Genomic DNA, 20,738 nt, shown 5'->3' on the forward strand with positions numbered 1-20,738 from the left:
GTCCGCGCATGTATGTGTGTGTGAGTGGATTGGCTAGTTGAGGTAGAGGGAGCTGGAGTGTGTGATGTGGGTGTGTCAGTATGTGTGCCACTTGCATGTGGGTCTGATGTTTGTTGTGTTTGTTTGGTTGTATGTTGTGTTGTTGGGGGCAATATTCAGGCTAGTGTTGTGTGGTGGTCATTGTTGTGGCATTTGTACTTTTACTATTATGTGACTGTCTTTATTTTGATGAGTGTGTAGTTGTGTTGGTTGTTGTGGTTGAGTTGTATGTGGGTGTAGTATCAATAGTGTGCATATTGTATGTAATGGCTGTATGGCAACGTGTTTTTTCTGCATTTACATGTTGTGTTGTGGTGGAATGGCAATTGATAGTGTGTATGTAGTTTGTTGTGCAGGTGGACACATAAGGCTATGGTATGGTATGTGTGTGTGTGTGTGTGTGTAACTTACCTCTATCCAATAGCCCCTCCCATTGTACACTATATATTGACTCCCGCAACGGCTCTCTCCGTTAGCAATCCTCTCCGAGTGCATTCCCCGCAGAACTGTAACACTTAAATATGGTCGACAGGAGCCCACCAGCCTGAAGGTTAGGAAGAGCACTCTGTCATTCCAGTCAGCGGTTCAGCTGCAATGCATCTAAATACAGCAGTCAGAACTCCGTCGACTTGACACAGTGGGGCAGTGGTAATACCACCAATATCTAAATCAGGCCCTTGGAGTCACTGATTCGGCAATGGAGTTTCATCTATGAAAGACGTCTATGGAAAGGGTGGCAGACTTTCACTACAGGACACTTATAATTTTCCTTAATGCACTGGGAACCACCCCCAGCATGTTCAGGAGACTAGATATGTGGGCACTGACGATATCCCACCACTAGGAGTAGATTCCAGTTCCCACACATAACAGTAGGAAGTCTGCCAGCAAAGTTGAGCATTGGAGAATTTTCTGCTGGTGTTTTCCCTGCCACTCAGCTAAAGCAGGATTTAACCAGTCTCTGTCTCCCTGGCTAAGAACCTTAAATGTGGCAGATGTTCCTCGGCCTCTCTAGCGGAGCAGGAGAATCTGATGCAGTGGTAGATTGATCTACTTCAATAGTCTCTTGGCCTGGTTGATCAGACCGGAATCTTCTGCCTGCCCTATTACCAAGGGGATGACTCTCTCGGACACTATCACTCGTACACAACCCAACATTATATCTACCTGGCACCGCCAGACACCTCGGTAAGTTCCACCTGCGCATTTCTGGCAGGCATCGCCCTCCCGGAAATACCCACCACATCTAGGCTTTTCCTGTATGTCCCAATTACACCTACTAACGTGGCACAGGCGATCTGTGATCTTGCCCAGAATAAAACAACAGGGTTAAATGGCCTACCCCTCGAGTACTACAGTGGTTTCTCAGCACTCCTGGCACCTCGCCTTGCAGAAATGTATGAGGCTGCCTTGCATGCCAGAGAACTCCGGCATTCCCTCAGAGAGTCTCTCTTGGTCTCCATCCCTAAGCTGCAGTTAACCTCTTATAGACCCATAGCCATTCTTTGGGCCGACTATAAAATCCTGGGAAAGATCCTTGCTTATAGGTATGCCACAATCCTCCCGGATCTAGTGCACACTGATCAAAATGGCTTTGTTCCAGGCTGCAGGACCTCCCAGAAAAATCTGTCACCTCTTTGCATAGAAGACTGAGTCACGGGGCAATTCCTACGAGCAGCCTGCCTTATCCTGGATCTAGAGAAGGAATCGGACACGTTGACATGGCACTACCTTTTCATAGTCCTTTCCCGCATTGGATTCAGGCCCAGGCTCATGGCCTACACCCATCTTCTTTACACCAACCTGAGATCCCGTAGTCGACTGGGTAGTCTCGTCTTCGCTCCTTTCCTGGTTGGCCGAGGGATGAGACGGGGATGCCGGCTCTCCCCATTACTGTTCACACTCGTGATGGAACTGCTTGCTAAATGACTACATCAGGAGGGTCGAGAGTGGGGCGTCCCGCTCGCAGATAGCATGCATGTGATATGATATCCTTATATGCGGATGACCTGCTCTTCTATCTACGGGATGTAACAGTCGACCTAACTGGAGATACCCTAGCTGAGTTTGCCACAGCAGCAGGACTGCGTGTCAACTGGGGGAAGTCGGCCATACATCCGCTGTGCACCGATCTGCCACCACGAGAGGTCTGTCTATGCAATACCCGCCTCTGATGACATGCTCGGGTGCTGCGCTATCTTGGGGTCTATCTTTACCATGATCCTCTAGACTTGTACGAAGGGAACCTCCGCAAGGCCCTAGCAGGAATTCAAACCCAGAAACACTTCTGGCAGTCCCAACCCCTATCCCAATAGGAAAAATCACCTTGGCGCAGATGGTAATCCTGCCCTTCCTTCTGTATTACTTCTTGAATCTCCCAGTCATCTCGCCGCACTCCTTCTTTAAGGAACTTGATACTCTTCTGTGCACTATTATTTGGGGTGCCAAGCGCCGCCGAGTCACCCTTGCCAAACTACAGCTGCCTGTGAACCATGGAGGCCTTGGTGCCCTCTCTTTTGAGGCATACTTTTTAGCGGCTCCAGTAGCTGTCTCGCGTGCACAACGTGGATGCATCATCTGTCCCGCTGGACACCCATGTACGTGCCATTGCTCCCTCTTATTAGTCTCGCCCTGGTTTTTATTCTACCAGAGATCTGGTCATTGCACTCGGTGCTCACTCTGGGCGACTTATTTTCCAGTGGCCGCTTCTTCTTATTTGACCAATTGACCAAGGAACATCATCTCCCACCCAGACAGTTCCTCTTGCACAGGCAACTTAGTCACACTTGCCACATCCTGTGGAATGTCTCAGAGGAGGAACCTACTACACATCCAGTGCTGCAGGCTATCCTCGCCATGGGTGATGGCTGACACCTCCTTACCTGGCTTTATAAAGCCATCAGCAGACAGGTGATCACCCACCTGGCTGCCTTATGGCAGAAGTGGGAGGACGATTTTGGGAGGGTGTTGCATGACAGGGAATAGGAGCAGACACTAGAGTTTCCTCTGCAAGTCTCCAGCAACTCCTGCTTCAAGAGTATACAATTTGTTTATCTTTCAAAGAGTGTATTGAACCCCTTCACAGTTAAATCGTTACTTCCGCAGAACCCAGGTGGGCTGCCCTCGTTGCCAGGCTTTCAGTGCAGATATCGGGCACATGCTGTGGTCCTGCCTGGCCTTGCAGTGCTACTGGCGTTCAGTCTACTCCATCCTGCACGCAGTCTTGGAATTATCTGACATATACACATGGGAGGACTGCGCCCGTGGCATTTTCAGATGTACAGCCGGACACAAAGTGCGCGCTCTTTCAAGGCCCTAGCGTTACTTCTAGCCAAGTGTGTGCGCATACTCCACCGGTGCTCTGCCACGGCCCCTCCGGTGGCGCCATGGCGCGGTATGCTAATGGGGTCCTACGGATGAGGATACCTCTGCTACGAGGAGGTCCTCAACGTGCACAAAGCCTGTTTCCCCCTACTGGGCCACCCTGCTTGCGCATTTCAAACGCGAGGTGGGCAATGACTATCTTCCTTCATGATTACGCACCGTATTCTCCGACCACGACACATACTGGTCGTAGTGGCAAGATGATCCTACTTTGGTGATCCACACAGTCTCCTCCAGCTTCCCAGCACTGATTATTACATCATATACCCGTCCACTCACTCTTGCCACTGTCCCAGAGTCAATTTTTATGCTCTGTCACCGTCCCCACGCCTGCCCACCCGCCCTTGATCCCGGTTCATTAGTCGACCCCCAGCTGGCACTACATTTGTGTTAAGTAGCTGTTTGACCTTGCCATGCAACGACCACCTTGCAAGTCCTTGTCTGAGCCTTCACACGCACCATCTTATTCCTTTGACACGCCCCATAGTGGGGTGGCCCCCATACGAGCATCTCTGATCAGTTTCTGTATATTATCCAATGTTATCAGCACCTACCTATTTCTGTCATGTGTTTCAGGTGTGAAACCCAGTAAATATTTTTTTTTAAACAATTGGTGGGTGGGTGGATCTACTGATGGCCAAGGGTCTCGGTGAGGCCAGCGATCTCTCATAGCTTCAGAAACTCTCGGACATGGTGCTCAAGGACTTTCCATGTGGAAGAATCCAGCTGAAGGTGTCCAATTCCCAGCACAGGTGTGACAGAAACAATGCATTTGTGAAAAGTCACAGGCATAATTAATTCTAAGGAACAATGCAGGATTGGGTGGCTTGTGTGCCGGATGGGGATTGTTTTACTCAAATTCTTAGCAGCATTTCATGATGAAGAGCTTTGCAACCTGCTATGTGATGGCTATGACTTAAATTTAATAAAGAAGCAGTTAAAAAAGGAACACTGTATAAAACACTAAAAAGGCTGGAATTTACCACGCCTAGTAACCTGGCTCTTTTTAGTTAAGAGTCTCAGGAATTCAAGGGCCAGAGAACATTTTCTAAGGGTGGCTCACATTTCTTCACTTACTATTTCTAATAGAGGTTCTTCTTTGCAGCTGTACATCCTTCTAGAAGACATGGCGTATCAAAGATATGTATGACTTTGAATCATCCTTTCTCGCCACGAAGAACAGAATAAACCAAATAAATAGATAAATAGACATTGGAAGAAATTGAATGTGACACTGGTTAATGCTTTTGGATGTCTGGGATAATGTGTGGATTCCCTAGGTATGGTCAGTCCCAAGGCGTTCTGCATTCGCAAGCAGCAGACGATGCATGAAACATACAGAGACAGATTGAGCCCAAAGCTGGTGAAGTGCAACTACCCGTAACCAGTGAGTTCAAGAATGGGCTTGAAAGTGCAGCGGAAGAGGAAATACAGTAAAATATATTTACTCCTGTAAAAGCCTTTTTTAAAGCTGTATTAATGATACCCCTGCAAGAAAAGACCTAGTAACAGGCACATGTAGTCCTTTTCCATGGGTGACTTGGTCACAGTGCTTGAAGAACATCAGGACAATTCTCCAGGTCACCCGCGCTCCCTGTGTGGTCAGTGCTTCCCTCGGGCCACGTCTGACCCTTTCACAAAATGTTAGTCGTACACTTAGTCGCGCTTTTCCTGCACCTCCTCTTTTTTTTCTCCTCTTCCCACTGCTCTTCCTTTGACCACTAATTCGCCTCCTTTTCTGACACCTTCCCCTCTTTTTTCTCTCTCCTTCGCTTGTACCCCATTCTGCTTCCACTGCTCGCTTTCTGTCCTCTCTTCCTCCACCATATCTACTCTCCCTGCTGCTGAACCCCTCTCCTGCCTCTTCCTCTTGTACCCCAACTAACCGAACTGACTCGTTACAACCAGTTGGTGGACTGGTCCATGAACTGTGTGTTCACAAAAGCTGCTGGCTGAGTTTCTTTCTGAAAGGTACACAGCTGGTCTTAGTGTGGTCTTCTCAAGGAGTGTGTGGCGAGACCTGGGTGCTTGGGGTGCAAACCTGCTCCATTGCCTGCAGGAGGGCTGGGTACCCTAGCTGACCTCACCGACTTGCCACCCAACTCTTTGCAGGAGCAGTAACTCTAGGTGTGTTGATGGGGATTGAATGGAGGGCTTTTAATGGCACCCCTCTTTCAGGCTGTAGACAATAGTGACCCTGGGAATGTGGTAGGTTCGGAAATGATGTTGCATGAATGTCTCAAGTTAAAGTCTTGTGTGCCACCAGTGGCTGCTTGCGGGAGGGAAAAGGGGTGGTGCGGTGTGGGCACGGGGGCAAAAACACAAAATATAACAATAAAAAAAAAAAAAATTGCAATTCTCGCTGCACCGCAATGACACTGTCCTCAACTGCAGTGCAGGCACAGGCTCCCAGCTTGCCCTGCGTCCAATCCTAACGCTGCTTTCATGCTGTTGGCAGCATGAAAGCAGTGTTAGGATTGGATCGAGCGCCCAGCCAGAGTGGAAGTCTCTGCCTGCTGTCTCCAACCAAGCAACGCAGTGCCTGCGTTGCTGGGTTGGAGAGAGCCCGCTGCGCATGTGTGTTTGGCTATCCCAGAACGATCTGCCAAACATACATGCGCACTGAGGGGTTCCGTAGTCGTCGCGGCCTGTGGCCCCACCCCTTTTACAAGAAAATGATAATAAACACAGTTTACTATCGTTTTCTTGTAAACATTTTGCAGCTGCTGCGCAGCAGCTGCTGGGCAGGGGGCGACGCTCGCAAGCCATAGCGGAGGAGCTGCCCCTGTGTACCACAGTCGTCCAAAAGTCCTAAAAAGCATCATTTTACTTGGATGCTTGGCAGCTGGAAACCTCATACTCAACTCCATCCACATTTTAAAAATCAGACTCCAAGCAGAAATACACGTAGGGTCTGATTTAGATGTCGACAGAGGGGAATACTCTGGCACAGACATGACTGTGCATTTCCACAGATGATCCTGTTCGTCCTGTGCGGAGTTCTCCTGTAGGAAGAAGAAAGAACTCTACATAACAGGAGCAGGATCCTGCTGGGAATGTCACACTCCTTTCCCAGGGATACACGTGCAAACCTGCATATAATGCAGGTCTCCATGTGCATTACTGGGAATGTTTGTGAATTCCTGAAAGTTGTAAACCAGCCCTCCCACATAGGTGTAAATTGGTGAGACCAGACTTACAACTTTCTTTGTGAGTCAGGCGCATAAAGTATAAACACAGGTCACAGGTAACCCAGGTTGTGCAGCAGGAGTTACTTGACGGATGGATTCTGCATGGTAACAGTACTGTGGCAGACATTTTCACCCCTTCTGCCTAGAAATGCCATGACATCAGGAATCGCTAAAAAGAAGAGGTGTTGTAGACACAGAAACACCAATCAAAATTTACTGCAAAAAATCACATTCAGTTACAGAGCTTGAGGCGGTGGGGGCTGGATTTTGAACTTCTGTTACGAGGTGCTCAACAACCCGTCCAGTCTTATCGAATTGTGTTGCAACAGACGACTGAGTACCTAGGTTTCCACAGCTCTTCTGGGTGGGTGTTCCAACGAGAGGCTGTGCATTGCCTTCTCATTGCACACCTACAGTGAATGCATGTCTAGCAGCCGTGGCACTGATTACAGGTACAAGACCAGCCAGATTATAGTAACGTCACGCTATCCCTCTTGCCTAGAAATATCATGTAACTCTCTAAAGATGATGCTTGGTTGCAGACTTGTTGGAATCATCAGCTGCTCTTTCTGAGAGTGTGGGGACTGTCGCTTTACTTGGGCAGGGAGCAGCCAACCTCTACAAGGCGTCCATTTCCAGCACGGCATCAGTAGTTGCAATCTTACATGTTTTTCTTCTTTCTATCTCAGGCTGGACCTGGCCAACAGTTTTGAAGACAAGCCAATTGGGAATCCTTTGCACTTCGGAGATGATAAACTAAAGTGAGTGACTCCTGAGAGTATATTGTGCATGTTTTTAGCCTTGTTCCTCATCACCAAGGAATCACAACCATTGGCCTTTACAACCAAACCCTTCTAAGAATCACTAGTCCTCAAACCATCAAAACCTGCAATCCCTTTCCATCCTTGCCCCTGTGCTACCCTCCTTTTTAACCTGTACATTCAACCATTGGCAAAGATCACCTGCCCACATGGCCTGACACCAGTGCTATGCAGATGAAACTCTGGCCATGCTGGAGATGCTCAACCAGGGGACAATGCTGTCTCAGCTCACTACATCCCTACGAGATATTGGCCACATTGGGCATGTGTCTTCCATCTGAAGTTTAACTCCTCTTCCCCCAAAAAATATGTACCTAGTTCTTTCCAAGTAAGCTTAAGTATAACATGTGCACCTTCTCACTTGAGAATTAGTAAAAAACATGCTCAAAGTACTTGTTTTTCCTATAAATTGCATGAGAAAGATGCCTCGTCCAAATATTTTTAAGTAACATCGACAAATTTGTTTCGGTTGAAAATTGTCACAAACCTTTCCTTCCACCACTATTTTTCCATGACTTATGCAAGTTGGTAACATGATTCGTCTTATTTGAGTTGGAAATTCCCAGATAGGCTGTTTTCATCATGGAGGGAATGTGATGTAATTGTTGTACTTGATGATATATGCCACCTCCGGATCTGACCTCCTGCTATCCTGTATTCTAGGCAGGTTCAGCGGTATAGGTAGAAGAGGTTTGAAGGGTTTTCTTGCTTCACCAACAGCAAGAGACCAACACTTTATCAAATCAACAGCCAGAAAATGCATGTGCTGCAAATCCAGTTTGCTTCTGATGCAACACTGGACAAGCTGAAGCCCTGACTTTGCTTCCGGTTTGCAGCTCGCCTCTGTGGTGGTATGACTCGCCTTGACTGTCCATTTCATAGTCTGACACTCTTCTTTGTCAATCATGTAAGAGCCTGGGGCAGGGTGCAGGAAACAAATCAAACAAAAAGTTATTTTGATGGGATCGGGAAGGGCATATGGAAGCCATACAGGAAGGAAATACACTGTGAGTCCGTCAACATCATTCTCTCTCTCTCGTTAAGTATCACATTTAGCCAGATGGCTTCCTATATGTTGGTAATTAAGCAGCGGCGGCTCCTCCGCTAAGGCAGAGGAGCGTCGGCCCTCCACCAGCAGCAGCAGCTGCAAAACTTTAAAAAGAAAACCATAATAAACAAAGTTTGTTATGGTTTTATTTTGAAGGGGCGGGCCATGGGAGATGACAGGCACCGGGGGAGTGGTGTGCACTTCCCTCAATACGCATGTGTGTTTGGCCTGCCGGCTTGGAACAGCCAAACATACATGCGCACTGAGCTCTCTCCAAACCGGCACTGTGTTGCCGGGTTGGAGATGGCAGGCCCAGGCTCCCAGTCTGCCTGGGAGCGCAAAGCCAGGGCACTCAGGCCACTCCTAATGCTGCTTTCATGCATGAGAGGAGTGTTAGGATTGGCCGCAGGGCAGGCTGGGAGTCTGTGCCTGGGAGGCTGCAGTCCAGTGGAGACTCGAGGAGTGGCGGTGAGGCGGGTTCAAGGTAAGTTTTTTTTTTTTTTTTTTTTTTTACATTTATTTTGTTGTGTTCACCCTCTCCCTGCCCTGCCACTTTGCCCCACTGCCAGCCATGACTGTAAATAAGACATCTGGATCTCTGAGTTGGAAAGAGACTTCTTTGAGACAGTTATTTTGTATTGTCACGAATTGGAACTACTGTGAAAATAAGTAGATTATGTTTTTTTCATGAATAATTTAAATGTTTTTGATACCATCTGTCTTTAATGATTGGGTTTTATACTATCTAAAAAGAACCTTTGTGAAATTATTTAGAGAACGGTGTCACTTTGAAGCCATGTAGAGGTTCAGTTCTAGCAGGAATCGGGCATTGTCCATATTGCGTAAAGGTAAGGTCAAATGGTACCTGCATTCACGTGGTAAACATATCCCCACTTTCTGATTAACGTTTTTCAGGTACCTCCTAGACAGTCTCAGCTGGAAGGCTGAAGGTCAGTCAAAGCCCAGAGATACCTGTATATTCTTATGGTGTTCACACAACAAACAGCGACAGAGCGCTACATGTTGAGGGAACTTACCTGTTTCTTTACTGAAGATGCGTGCACATAAAGTTGACTGTGTTGCAATATTTGGTCAGGTTGGGCTGGTGCTAAATTATGGCAGTTGTAGATAGATACCTACAATTTAGATTAATAGTCTAAAGAATGATGGGCCATATGTAGGAAACTTTTTCCCATAGACACAGAATGGGTAAAATCCTTTGGTACATCTGGCCCTATATGTTTTTAAAGGAGGAAGGAGGGCCCTAGCAGGAAAATATTGCTTGTCTTATATCCCCCAAAATCCTTTCACCCGAGCTGGGTCAAGTAATCTGGAAAATCAGGTGATATTTGCGGGGGTTGCCAAAATCTGGGGTGCTCTGTTCTGCATTCAATCTATGGCTACAGAAGTCATGTGGTGCCGGATGTATCAAAGGTTTTTACCCATTCGAGGTCTATGGGGAAATGTGTTCATACATATGGCCCCTGGCCCCTACTCAGGTGCTTAGCCTGGCTCCTTCAGTAGGTGGGTTTCCTTACTGGCTCCTGTGGATTTCAAACACCTCGTCTTCACCCATCATATGCATCCCCTCTCTTCCTCCTCCCGTCTCCCACCTTTGCCAGTGCCTCTAAACTCGCATCTATTTCTCTTTGCACATTGTCAGTCTTTTCACCTCTTTCTACTGCCTTTTCCTCTTTTCCCTTCCCTCTCCCTCACTCTCTCCTTCCATGCACAAGTTCTGCTCTCTTTCACCTGCCTTCCTGGTGTCTCACGCCCACCTTTAGTTGGACACTTTCCGTCCTTTCCTGCCGACACACGACAGGCATATAGGGCCTCGTTTACAAGAAACTGGTGCCTCGGATCGAAGCGCCAGTTTTCTTGCGGCAGCCCTGGACCCCCTAGCGACGGTAGCGCTGTAAATATGATACAGCACTCCATGGCGCATGATTCCACGGCTGTGTCAGGAATTCTGACACATTTGTGCCGCTAAACTGATGCATTGCTGGAACTAGTGTCAGAAAAATGACGCTAGTCCAGCAATGCTGGGGGGGGGGGGTCCAGTGAAGAAAAAAAAAAGCCCAGCGTCACTTTTACACCTGCTCTGAGCAGGCATTAAAAACTGACGCTTTAAAGGGGCAGAATGGTGCAGTGAAATCTTACAGATTTCACTGCACCAGTTTTGTGTGGATTTTAACAGGGGAGCACCCACCTTGCACCGGTATAATGTGGCGCAAGGCTTCAAACTGACGCAGTGGTCCCATTGCACCAGTTTCTAAATGTGGCGCAGTGTAGGGGACTGCTTGCGCCGCCGCTGCGTAAAAAAAAGTGACGCTACTGTGGTGCAAGTAACTTGTAAATAAGCCCCATAGTTTGTCTTAGTTACTGTCAATCATGATGTGATCATGAAAATTTAAAGAGTCTACGTGGCAGCAGCTGAGGTGACCGGACCTCATTTTGTAAAAAGGCCACGTCTTAAGGAAATATCCTCAGACTGTAGACCGCTCTACCTGGAATCACAAACACTAGCTTCACAGCCTTAAACGCCACCCTGTCAATATTTGTCAGATTTCTGCTGCCACGAGCACCACACCCTGTCTGAGCGAGGTGCAGCCTAAAGGTATCTGGAGGTAAACATTGTCTAATTGTACTTTATGGGAAGAGGGCAGCGCACCGGAGGTGGGGCGTGATGTTGTATACCATGCTTGGTTGTGAAGCATGACAGCCTGCTCTAGAGGGTTACAGTGCACTGCTCTGTGACTGCACAGGCAGTGTGTGGACAGGAGCAGTGTGCACTGTCAAAGCACATTCTGGTGCCTTTAGAAAGTAAAATGATCCATGCTTAGGCGAGCTGTTGCTTGATATGTTGTGTTGTTATGTGTATTTGTAAAGCACAGTGTCACCCGCAAGGGTATCCTGGCGCTGAGGAAGTGTGTCTGCCTAGCCCTGCCGATGGTAGGTTGGTTAATTGAAAAGCCAGGTCTTCAGCTTCTTGTGGAATTCCGGAAGAGAGGAGGAGGAGACTCTGATGTGGAGTGGAAGGTCATTCCGTGCTTTAGGAGCAATGTAAGAGAACGTCCATCTTCTTGACATGGTCCTGTGTATGCGTGGGATGGTTGCAAGTAGGAATCCTGCATAGCGGATGTGTCTGGGTAGTTGATGGGAGGAGATATGACTTTTCTGGTACGTTGGTCCTGAGTTGTGTAGTGCCTTGAATGTGTGTGTGAGGAGTTTGAATTGAGCGTGTTTGTATATCGGGAGCCAATGTAGTTCCCTGACTTATGGTGTGATGTGAGTTCTCTGTGGGAGGTTAAGGATGAGGCTTGCTGCCGACTTCTGGATGGTCTGCAGTCTTCTAGTGAGTTCCTTGGTGATCCCAGCGTAGATGGTGTTCCCATAGTCCAAATTGCCGATGATTAGGGCATGAGTGACAGTTTTTCTTGTATTGCTTGGGAGCCATTACAAAATCTTTCTCAGCATCTTCAGGCTGTGGAAGCAGAATGGCAGTGACAGTATTGACTTACGATCTAAGCTTATAACTTTCATGTCATAGAAAACTGAGCCCTACAGTGTCCTTGGGATGGGCATGTCTCACACAGCAGCCATGATAAAACCAGGCAAGGATGCGGGCTTCAAAGCAGCAGTATTCTCTATGGGACTTGGCATTATCTGCTACCCTTGCAATGGCAACCTTTTAACTGGTCAGGAAAAAATAAATTAGTTACATAGCCACTATTGACAAGTCAGTGGCCAGTAACCAGCTACATACATCTGGAAGAATAGTTGAGTAAATTAGGTATGGTAAATGTTGACATAGAGCAGTAAAGGGTCTATGGGGCATGCCTGTCACTGGTGACAAGGCTGTAGTGTAATATAGGAAAGGTGCCGCAGTGGCAGACCAGCACATGCAGTTCCAACAAATGGGGCGTGCAGGGCCACCAGCTCCATGCCATGAGGAGCAACATGCACACCTAACCACAAAGCGACCTAATGAAACTTACATGCACACCACACCCACGGTGAAGCTACTGGCCCACCACACACATCTCAGCTCCACATTCTTGCATGGGTTGGTGGGAAGGAGTCTCTGGCCCCTGTGAGGACAACCCACAGGCAAAGTTAGGCCTGATAACGCTCGGCCTTAGACACCAAAAACAGAATATTTTCAACTCATGTGTCTGTCTCCACAACTTGCGACAGGTAAAACCTGTCACAAATCACAGAGGCAAAAAGGGCAAAATACTGGTTTGCGCATCCCGGAATAGGAGAGCTTATGATCAGTTTGCTTGTAATTCTACATTCCCAGGTCTAGAAGTATTTTTGAGTGCACTTTATATACCACTGATAATTGAGTCCAGCCCTGCAGCAACTAAAGGAGCCTCTTTCCCAGAGTCAAGGAAGCAGGAAAGAAGAGTAAGGAAACATGACCACTTATGGGACCTCAGTAAGAGGTGCAAACATGACCCAAAGTACCAATAGATGAGACATCACAACTTTATTAGTGGTACATGTGCACAGGCATGGCATAACGGTGAGGGTCACAGGAGCCCCCTCTCTCTAAGACAGCTCATCACAGAACAGCCCCAAGAAGCCTTTGAAAACACTGTACGGTGCACTATAGAAAAACTGCATAGCATGGCATAACTCTGCTTCTCGTCGTCATGAAGCTGTTGCTCGCCATAGTGTAGATCCCTGTGACTCTACCGTTTTCATTGTAATGTTTCGAGTGGATGCCAAGGTGGACTGGGGCATAAAATTTGCCCGAACACAAAAATAAAAGTGGCCCTCATTTATGAAGTGAGAGTAAAAAAAAAACAGACTAACATTTGTAAATCGAGCAACTCCTGACTTTTGAGGACAAGCTCCCTGGGTGGTCTTTCAGGGATGGGAAACCGCAGGTATGTGTGCTTGCTGCTGGGATTGTGTTTGGTAATATTACAGAAATGCAACAGAGAAATGTACAATGTTCCTTCTCTATCAAAAAGATATAAACATCGACACATCCCTACTCTTCTACCCACAAAGTACGATTGGTCCACCGGTGCTGCCTGCAACGGGATAACGGCATCCACAGCTTGCACATTGCTGTGTGCTAGAAGACAGCTACACCACCGTCCCACCACCCCACACCGCACCGCACCGCACCACACAACACCACCGTCCCACCACACCGCACCGCACCACACCACACCACACCACACCACAAAACAGGCCCGCTCACTAGACCTGTGAGACTTGCCCACCTGGCACTGCCAGAATGCCATCCGACCCGTGTTACCTTGGCGTGTTTTCTAGGGTGTAAAGCATTTTCACCTAGTGCAAAAGTTTCTTCTAAGAAGAACTCTCAAGAAGCTTTGTGTTACCACCTACTACCCAGCCATACGCACAAACACACACATGTAGGATGGCCATACATGAGAAGTTCTTCCTCAGTGCGACTACGTGCCTGTGATAAGAGCCTTCTGTCACGTCCAGGTTAAATGTCTGCATCAAACATTATTAAGTAACTATGTCCCACACTTGCATAGTCTCTACTCATAGCACATAACCCTTGCTTCTCACAAATTAGTTATCACTTGCCTGCATCTATCAACCCCCTAACCTTCCTCTACCATACCTATTCTCCCCACCAGTCATTCTCATAAAGTAACAAGCCCCTCCCCCTCCCCCACTAACACTGACACCTAACAATGTAGTAAGAACCTCCTCTTCCATAACTTCTCACCCCACCAATCATTTTTGTTAATGAACAAACCCACCTCCCCCACCAGCTATGACATCTGGCTCCTTCCGATTCCACCACAAACAAACTTCTGGACAAACACTAGATTAAGCGCATTAACCAAAAACCACTAATTTAACCACTAACCTAGGGTTTCGGGGTAGAACTTCTACTCGCCATAAAGCCCTCCAATGCCCATGGCAGGTAGTAGGTGCTATGTGAATGCAATGACAGTGCAATACTTGGGTGCTACGGCCTCGCTAGACTAAGGCTTATGGTGTTATCGCCTGTGTTGTACATTTACATTCCGCTTGGCCTCCATCAACAATTGTAAACTCTACAAATCGCCTTCAGAGAGGTGATTTGTGCAGCTCGACTTTTAAACTTTAAGGGGCATATTTATAACCCCTTGCGTCAGCCTAGCGCAATTATTTGTTAACGCTAAGGTGGCCTTTTCTCCGTGCTGTATTTACAAAGTGGCACAATGCCTGAATTGCGCCACTTTGTAAACCCTTGCACCACTTTGTAAACCCTTGCGCCACTTTGTAAACCCTTGCGCCACTTTGTAAACCCTTGCGCCACCCATGGGATGCAAGGGGGGGGACGTTCTGATGCAGGGAGGCCCGAAAAAATGTCGCAGTGAAATTTACAACATTTCACTTCTCCATTTTTTTCTGTCATTTTTAATGCCTGTTCAGAGCAGGCGTTAAAGTTATACACCTGTAGTAACCTAGGGGCCTCCCTCTGCTTTGCTACACTAGCGTCAACATTTTTGACGATAGTGCAGCAAAGCGCCTCAAAAGCATCAACAATTTTCACTCTATTGTGCTAACAGCCAGGGTTCCCCATACTATAAATATGGCGCAACCATGGTGTCGTTAGGTGGAGGAAGGGGGATGCAAGAAAAGTGGCGCATTGAGACTGATGAACCACTTTCTTTTAAATCTGCCCCTAACTGTTTGTTGATAAAGATCTGATTGCATGATGAAATGTATGGGAGATTGATACATTGTACAATCTTCTTATTAATGATCAATCTTTTCGGTGAGATCTTTCGCTGCTTTTGATATGAATTCTGTGTAGTTGTGTCTCCTTTGAAATCTCCTGAGCTGTACCTGGTCATCTTCCAAAGACTTTGTCAACAATTGGTCTATGGGAGAGACCACAGATGAGCGAGGCAGGGCTCCACAACATGTCTTCAACCAGGTGTGAATGGGCCGAGTATGCCATGATTGTAACTGGCACCCTTGGCAGCCCATGCTTCCCTGGTACTTACCTGCCCTCTGGTCCCTTGCTAACTAGTGGTAGAAGTGTGACTACTAAATCCACAACTTACGTGTTACCTACCTAGTAGTGTCACCTATTACACATGGTTAAAGAGATTAGTCGGTGTGAATGCATAGGAGCCCACATTCTAAGCCTGATTTACCCTGACCAGCTCCTAAACAGTGGCTGGCATCCTTTCGGAGCCAGTGCCCAATGCAGGGACTCTTGTCTACACTCAACATCTTGACCAGTGCATGCGCACCATGGCAGCCTCCCAACACCACATGCAGCTAGCAAGCGTCTTGCCGTGGTACCACTCTTAAGCATCTGCCCAGCACAATAGTAGTAATGTTATTACATTCACGCCACAGCTCTTACCTACATTTAGTGAAGCCTCAAATTCTCTATCAGCACATTTCCCCTTCAGCAGAAGTCATACACATCAAGAGCCACCTGGCTCCTGCATTTCTAAATGTTCTTGTGAATAGGCAGGCTATACTGCCATTACAAGCCGCCCATCCACATCCTGTGATACGATAAGTGATGGGCCATTGTAAGAGGCTTATACAGGATTCATCCTATCTGCTGCAGATCATTGAAAACTAAGTAGACAGTAGAGGGATTCATCAAAACCATTTATAAAACTGACATTGCATCCACATCGCCATTTAAAGGATTCTCTTCTATGCATAAGATGATGTGAAGTTGTAAATTTATTGATAAAATCAGCGTCAGAATAGATCCACTTGCCAAGCTTAAGCACAAGTTGCCCCTGTCTTCACACTCAACCTTCACATTCCAGTTGCCTGCGCTGTCCTACATTGTACAGTAGCACCACAATCATACCTTCTGTGCATATTATGAGGAACCCATCAAGAGTAAACTCTCCTGAAATTTTGGGTGACATGCTCAGTCATTCATCATCCAGGAATTAGCTAAGATCATCCCAGTAAACATGTGCTTCACACATACGGCGGGATGGCCATGCAGCCGGTAAACCACACTTCACAGTCAATGAGATTGAGTTGTATGGATCCTGCCTCCGCCATGAGCATCTTCCACTGATGGTGGTGTCTTCTCAATCTCTTGTCCAGGTTGTTGCAGAATTACCTGAAGAGCACTGACAAAGTGGAACAGGATACTGACGCCATGAAGTGGGAGCAGGGTAAGAAAAGCAGAACCATACAATCTTTTAGCGTTTTTTATCTCGGTCTCACTGGCTTCTCTTTCTCTTTTCTTCTACAAGATTTTAAAGTATCCTTGTTCTACTCCACCTACCTACATTGCTCAGCTGCACCTTGCACTTTGGTCTTTAGGTCACAGGGACCACTCATGATCTGTTCTTCTCTACCCTCCTTGCTGTTGGAAACACTCCTCTTTAAAGCACACTAACTGCTCCATGTCTCACCTCTGCTTCCTTTGTCCTGTGACACTCATTTATTCTTTGCCTCATTAATGTTCTTACTGCCAACATCCACCTTTCTAACATCAATCTCACTAACATCCACCTTGCTAATGTCCACCTCGGAAATGTCCACCTCACTAACATCCACCTTGCAAACATCCACCTCTCTAACATCCATCTCGCTAATGTCCATCCTGCTAACGTGCTCCTTGTTACCATCCACCTCACAGATGTCCACCTAACTACCATCCACCTCGCTACCATCCACCTCGCTACCATCCACCTCGCTACCATCCATCTCGCTAACATCCATCTCGCTAACATCCACCTCGCTAATGTACACCTTGGAAACGTCCACCTCACTAACATCAACCTTACAAACATCCACCTCTCTAACATCCATTTCGCTAGCATCCTCCTCGCTAGCATCCTCCTCGCTAGCATCCTCCTCGCTAACATCGACCTCGCTAACATCGACCTCGCTAGCATCCATCTCGCTAGCATCCATCTCGCTAACATCCATCTCGCTAACATCCATCTCACTAACATCCACCTTGCAAACATCCACCTCTCTAACATCCATTTCACCAATGTCCATCTTGCTAACGTGCTCCTTGCTAACATCCACCTCACTAACGTCCACCTCACTAACATCAACCTCGCTAGCATCAACCTCGCTAGCATCAACCTCGCTAGCATCAACCTCGCTAGCATCCACCTCGCTAGCATCCACCTCGCTAGCATCCACCTCGCTAGCATCCACCTCGCTAGCATCCACCTCGCTAACATCCACCTCGCTAACATCCACCTCCACCTCGCTAGCATCCACCTCGCTAGCATCCACCTCGCTAGCATCCACCTCGCTAACATCCACCTCGCTAACATCCACCTCGCTAACATCCACCTCGCTAACATCCACCTCGCGAGCATCCACCTCGCGAGCATCCACCTCGCGAGCATCCACCTCGCGAGCATCCACCTCGCGAGCATCCACCTCGCGAGCATCCACCTCGCGAGCATCCACCTCGCGAGCATCCACCTCGCGAGCATCCACCTCGCGAGCATCCACCTCGCGAGCATCCACCTCGTTAGCATCCACTTCGCTAGCATTCACCTCGCTTCGCTAGCATTCACCTCGCTAACATTCACCTCGCTAGCATTCACCTCGCTAGCATTCACCTCGCTAGCATTCACCTCGCTAGCATTCACCTCGCTAGCATCCATCTCGTTAGCATCCATCTCGCTGGCATTCACCTCGCTAGCACCCATCTCGCTAACATCCTTGCTAACACCCACCACGCTAAAGTCCATGTTGCTAACAACTGCCGTGCTAGCATACTCCTTATCCATGTGGTTTTCTTTTCCTTAGTGCTGCTTCTTCACAAGCCACCACTTCTGGTTTCATACATTTCAGTAAAAATCTGAGCTGTCAGTTTCTTCAGTTTACTTTTTTGTTCCTCACACACCAGATGTTGCTCCTTCCACTTATACCTGTATGTATGCATGTGGTCTTTCTGTAGAGCAGACCTAGTCAAAGGCAGTGGAGCGTTATACATGGTCAAAAGCTATCTTAAATCAGCGAGTAATGTGAGAGGAAACTGGTTTGTGAAGTGATAATGCATTGTGATGTAGTGTTCTTTAAAGAGGTGCGTCTTCAGCTCTTTCCTAAATTGGAGCCACTCTGGGATGGTCCCCATGGATACTGGTTTGTTGTTCCAGATCCTAGATGTATAGCTGGAAAATACCTGCTGTGTTTGTGCCTAGGACCACCAGAGATGGTGAGCTTCTCTATAGGATAAGTGGTTTTGAAGAGGGTGTGGGTCGGCAAGGGGACCCAGTGGTGTTCCACCAGTGTGGGTGGTGGAGCTAACTTATAATTACTTTGATTTGTTGTTTGTTTAGGACATCATCTTACATGGCCGAGACAGACCTTGTTTCTTACAGATACTCGACGCACATTAGCAGGATTATTCCATGAGAAATATGCAAATGTTGGGGCCACTAGGACATAGTCTTGTCAAATTCTTAAACGTGTTACTGTTAGTGGACATTGTAGAAGACCAGACTATGTAATAGGTAATGAATTAGAACAGATTGATTAACTGAAAGTTGAGAAGTATCTTTTGCATGTAGAAAGATGCCATAGGTGTAAGCAGGGTGCAGGATTCCCAAAAGAGAGAACAAATTGGTGAAGAGGGGCGTAGGAGAATCATCTATTGGTTAGTTCAAGTCAGGGACATAAAACAGTTCGAAGGAGGGTGCACTGAGATATGAACCCTCCAAAGAGCATGGTTTCCCTGATTTGGGTCCAGAGACGATAAAGGCAAAGACTGCTAATGGAGACGAAACAGGGCTTGTAAAGTGGTTTAATCAGGCATTCTGCAACAACAAAACATGAGAATTACATAGGAAGAAAAATATACATAGTAGAGGTCTGGGACTTCTACAGAGGATGGAATAGGAGCACTTCCGTTTATGAATCAAATAGGCCACTTTTAAATTGATCCTCTGTTCCACCAATTACCACTGGAGTTGAATTTATTCACCAAAGTACACAGGAATCCAGAGTTTGTGACTCTTTGTAATTGTCTCCCGAACTTCCTTTGGGGGCGTTTGGACTACTCCAAGTGCATGTTGGCACCTTACCTCACAAAAACAGAGCTAAAAGTTTGGTAGAGTTAAAGACGTCCTTGTATGCCCTTGTAATAGGTGCCAATCATACCTGTACTGACTTGAGTATCTGGAGGGACATCCTTATCCATAAGGCATTCCAGATGTCTACACTACTTTGAAAGTTGATATTGGGTTATAATATTATATGGACCCCCATCTTTCTTTGTTCACACGGAGGTTCTTTGGGACCGGAATCGAAGATAGGCAGCGCCTGTTCTATGCAGCGCTTTTTGCAAGTCACAAAGTTTCCCCCAAAAGGCGGTACGGCCTTTAAGTGATTCCCGTCCAGAATGTTTCCCAGGGGATGGTCCCTTGCTGGGCCCTGAAGGTGAGCAGAGGCTCATGTTTCTGACATGCCTTGGCACATTACTCTATACATGTTACAGACCTGAACCCTGGCAACCTTTTGCAAGACCTGGCTCAGAGCCTGGCAAGTGCGTCCACACACTCCTTGTTCAGCCGAACAGCAATGGGTCAACATATCACCATGACTAGTAAAGCCTGATTTTGCACAGCTGCTATAAATCAAGTCATGTAACACTTGAGTAAATTAATGCCTCCCCCAACTCAGATGATAGATGTGCAAAGGTTTATCACAGAAACTTTACACACTGTTTTCCCATTACTTCATGCACTCCTTGTGTTTATACCCTATAAAGTACCTATGAAGAGTTGGTATAAGTTGTCTAATAAATTCACCTGTGAATCTAAATGTTTATATGTGAAACTGTAACATCTGTAACTCGGTACACGCACACTCTCGGAAGAATAGCTGGTAGGTCTGACCGATAACTCGTGACTTAGCACAGTGAGACTGTCTGTCTTTCCAGCTCTGGAGACCGAGAGGCTATCTGCAAATGTTTGAAGACCAGGGGGATCTAACTGGGAAATAATAAAAAGAGTATGACACAAACGCCAAAAATATCCTGTTATTAGCGCCAAGAGCCATTCATTAGTAATATAACCATTCACATTTCTTCTGAATCCTACTGGTGTATTGTGTGATTTATATTGATGCACCATCTTTCTGTGTTTTCAGTTCTTCTGTATCTGTTTGCAATGCATGATTATGACAACAGCAAGCACCTCGATGGCTTGGAGCTCTTGAAACTGCTCAGTGACGTTGTATCTCAAAACTCCACCTGGCGACCTTCTTCTGAAGCAGTGAGTAGCACCACAGTTGTGTTTAAAG

General features: G+C 47.0%; 1 protein-coding gene across 1 annotated transcript in view; it reads left to right on the forward strand.

Moving 5' to 3' along the window:
• The window catches only part of CGREF1 (cell growth regulator with EF-hand domain 1), a 90,014-nt gene that overhangs the window by 63,469 nt on the left and 5,807 nt on the right, over positions 1-20,738 (forward strand). The window contains exons 3-5 of the mRNA XM_069233608.1: positions 7,304-7,375; positions 16,563-16,633; positions 20,586-20,710. Coding sequence (XP_069089709.1) covers positions 7,304-7,375; positions 16,563-16,633; positions 20,586-20,710 — 268 coding nt within the window. The remainder of the gene's footprint in view (positions 1-7,303; positions 7,376-16,562; positions 16,634-20,585; positions 20,711-20,738) is intronic.

The sequence above is a fragment of the Pleurodeles waltl genome, chromosome 5 (assembly GCF_031143425.1).
Source record: "Pleurodeles waltl isolate 20211129_DDA chromosome 5, aPleWal1.hap1.20221129, whole genome shotgun sequence".
Taxonomy (NCBI): Eukaryota; Metazoa; Chordata; class Amphibia; order Caudata; family Salamandridae; genus Pleurodeles; species Pleurodeles waltl.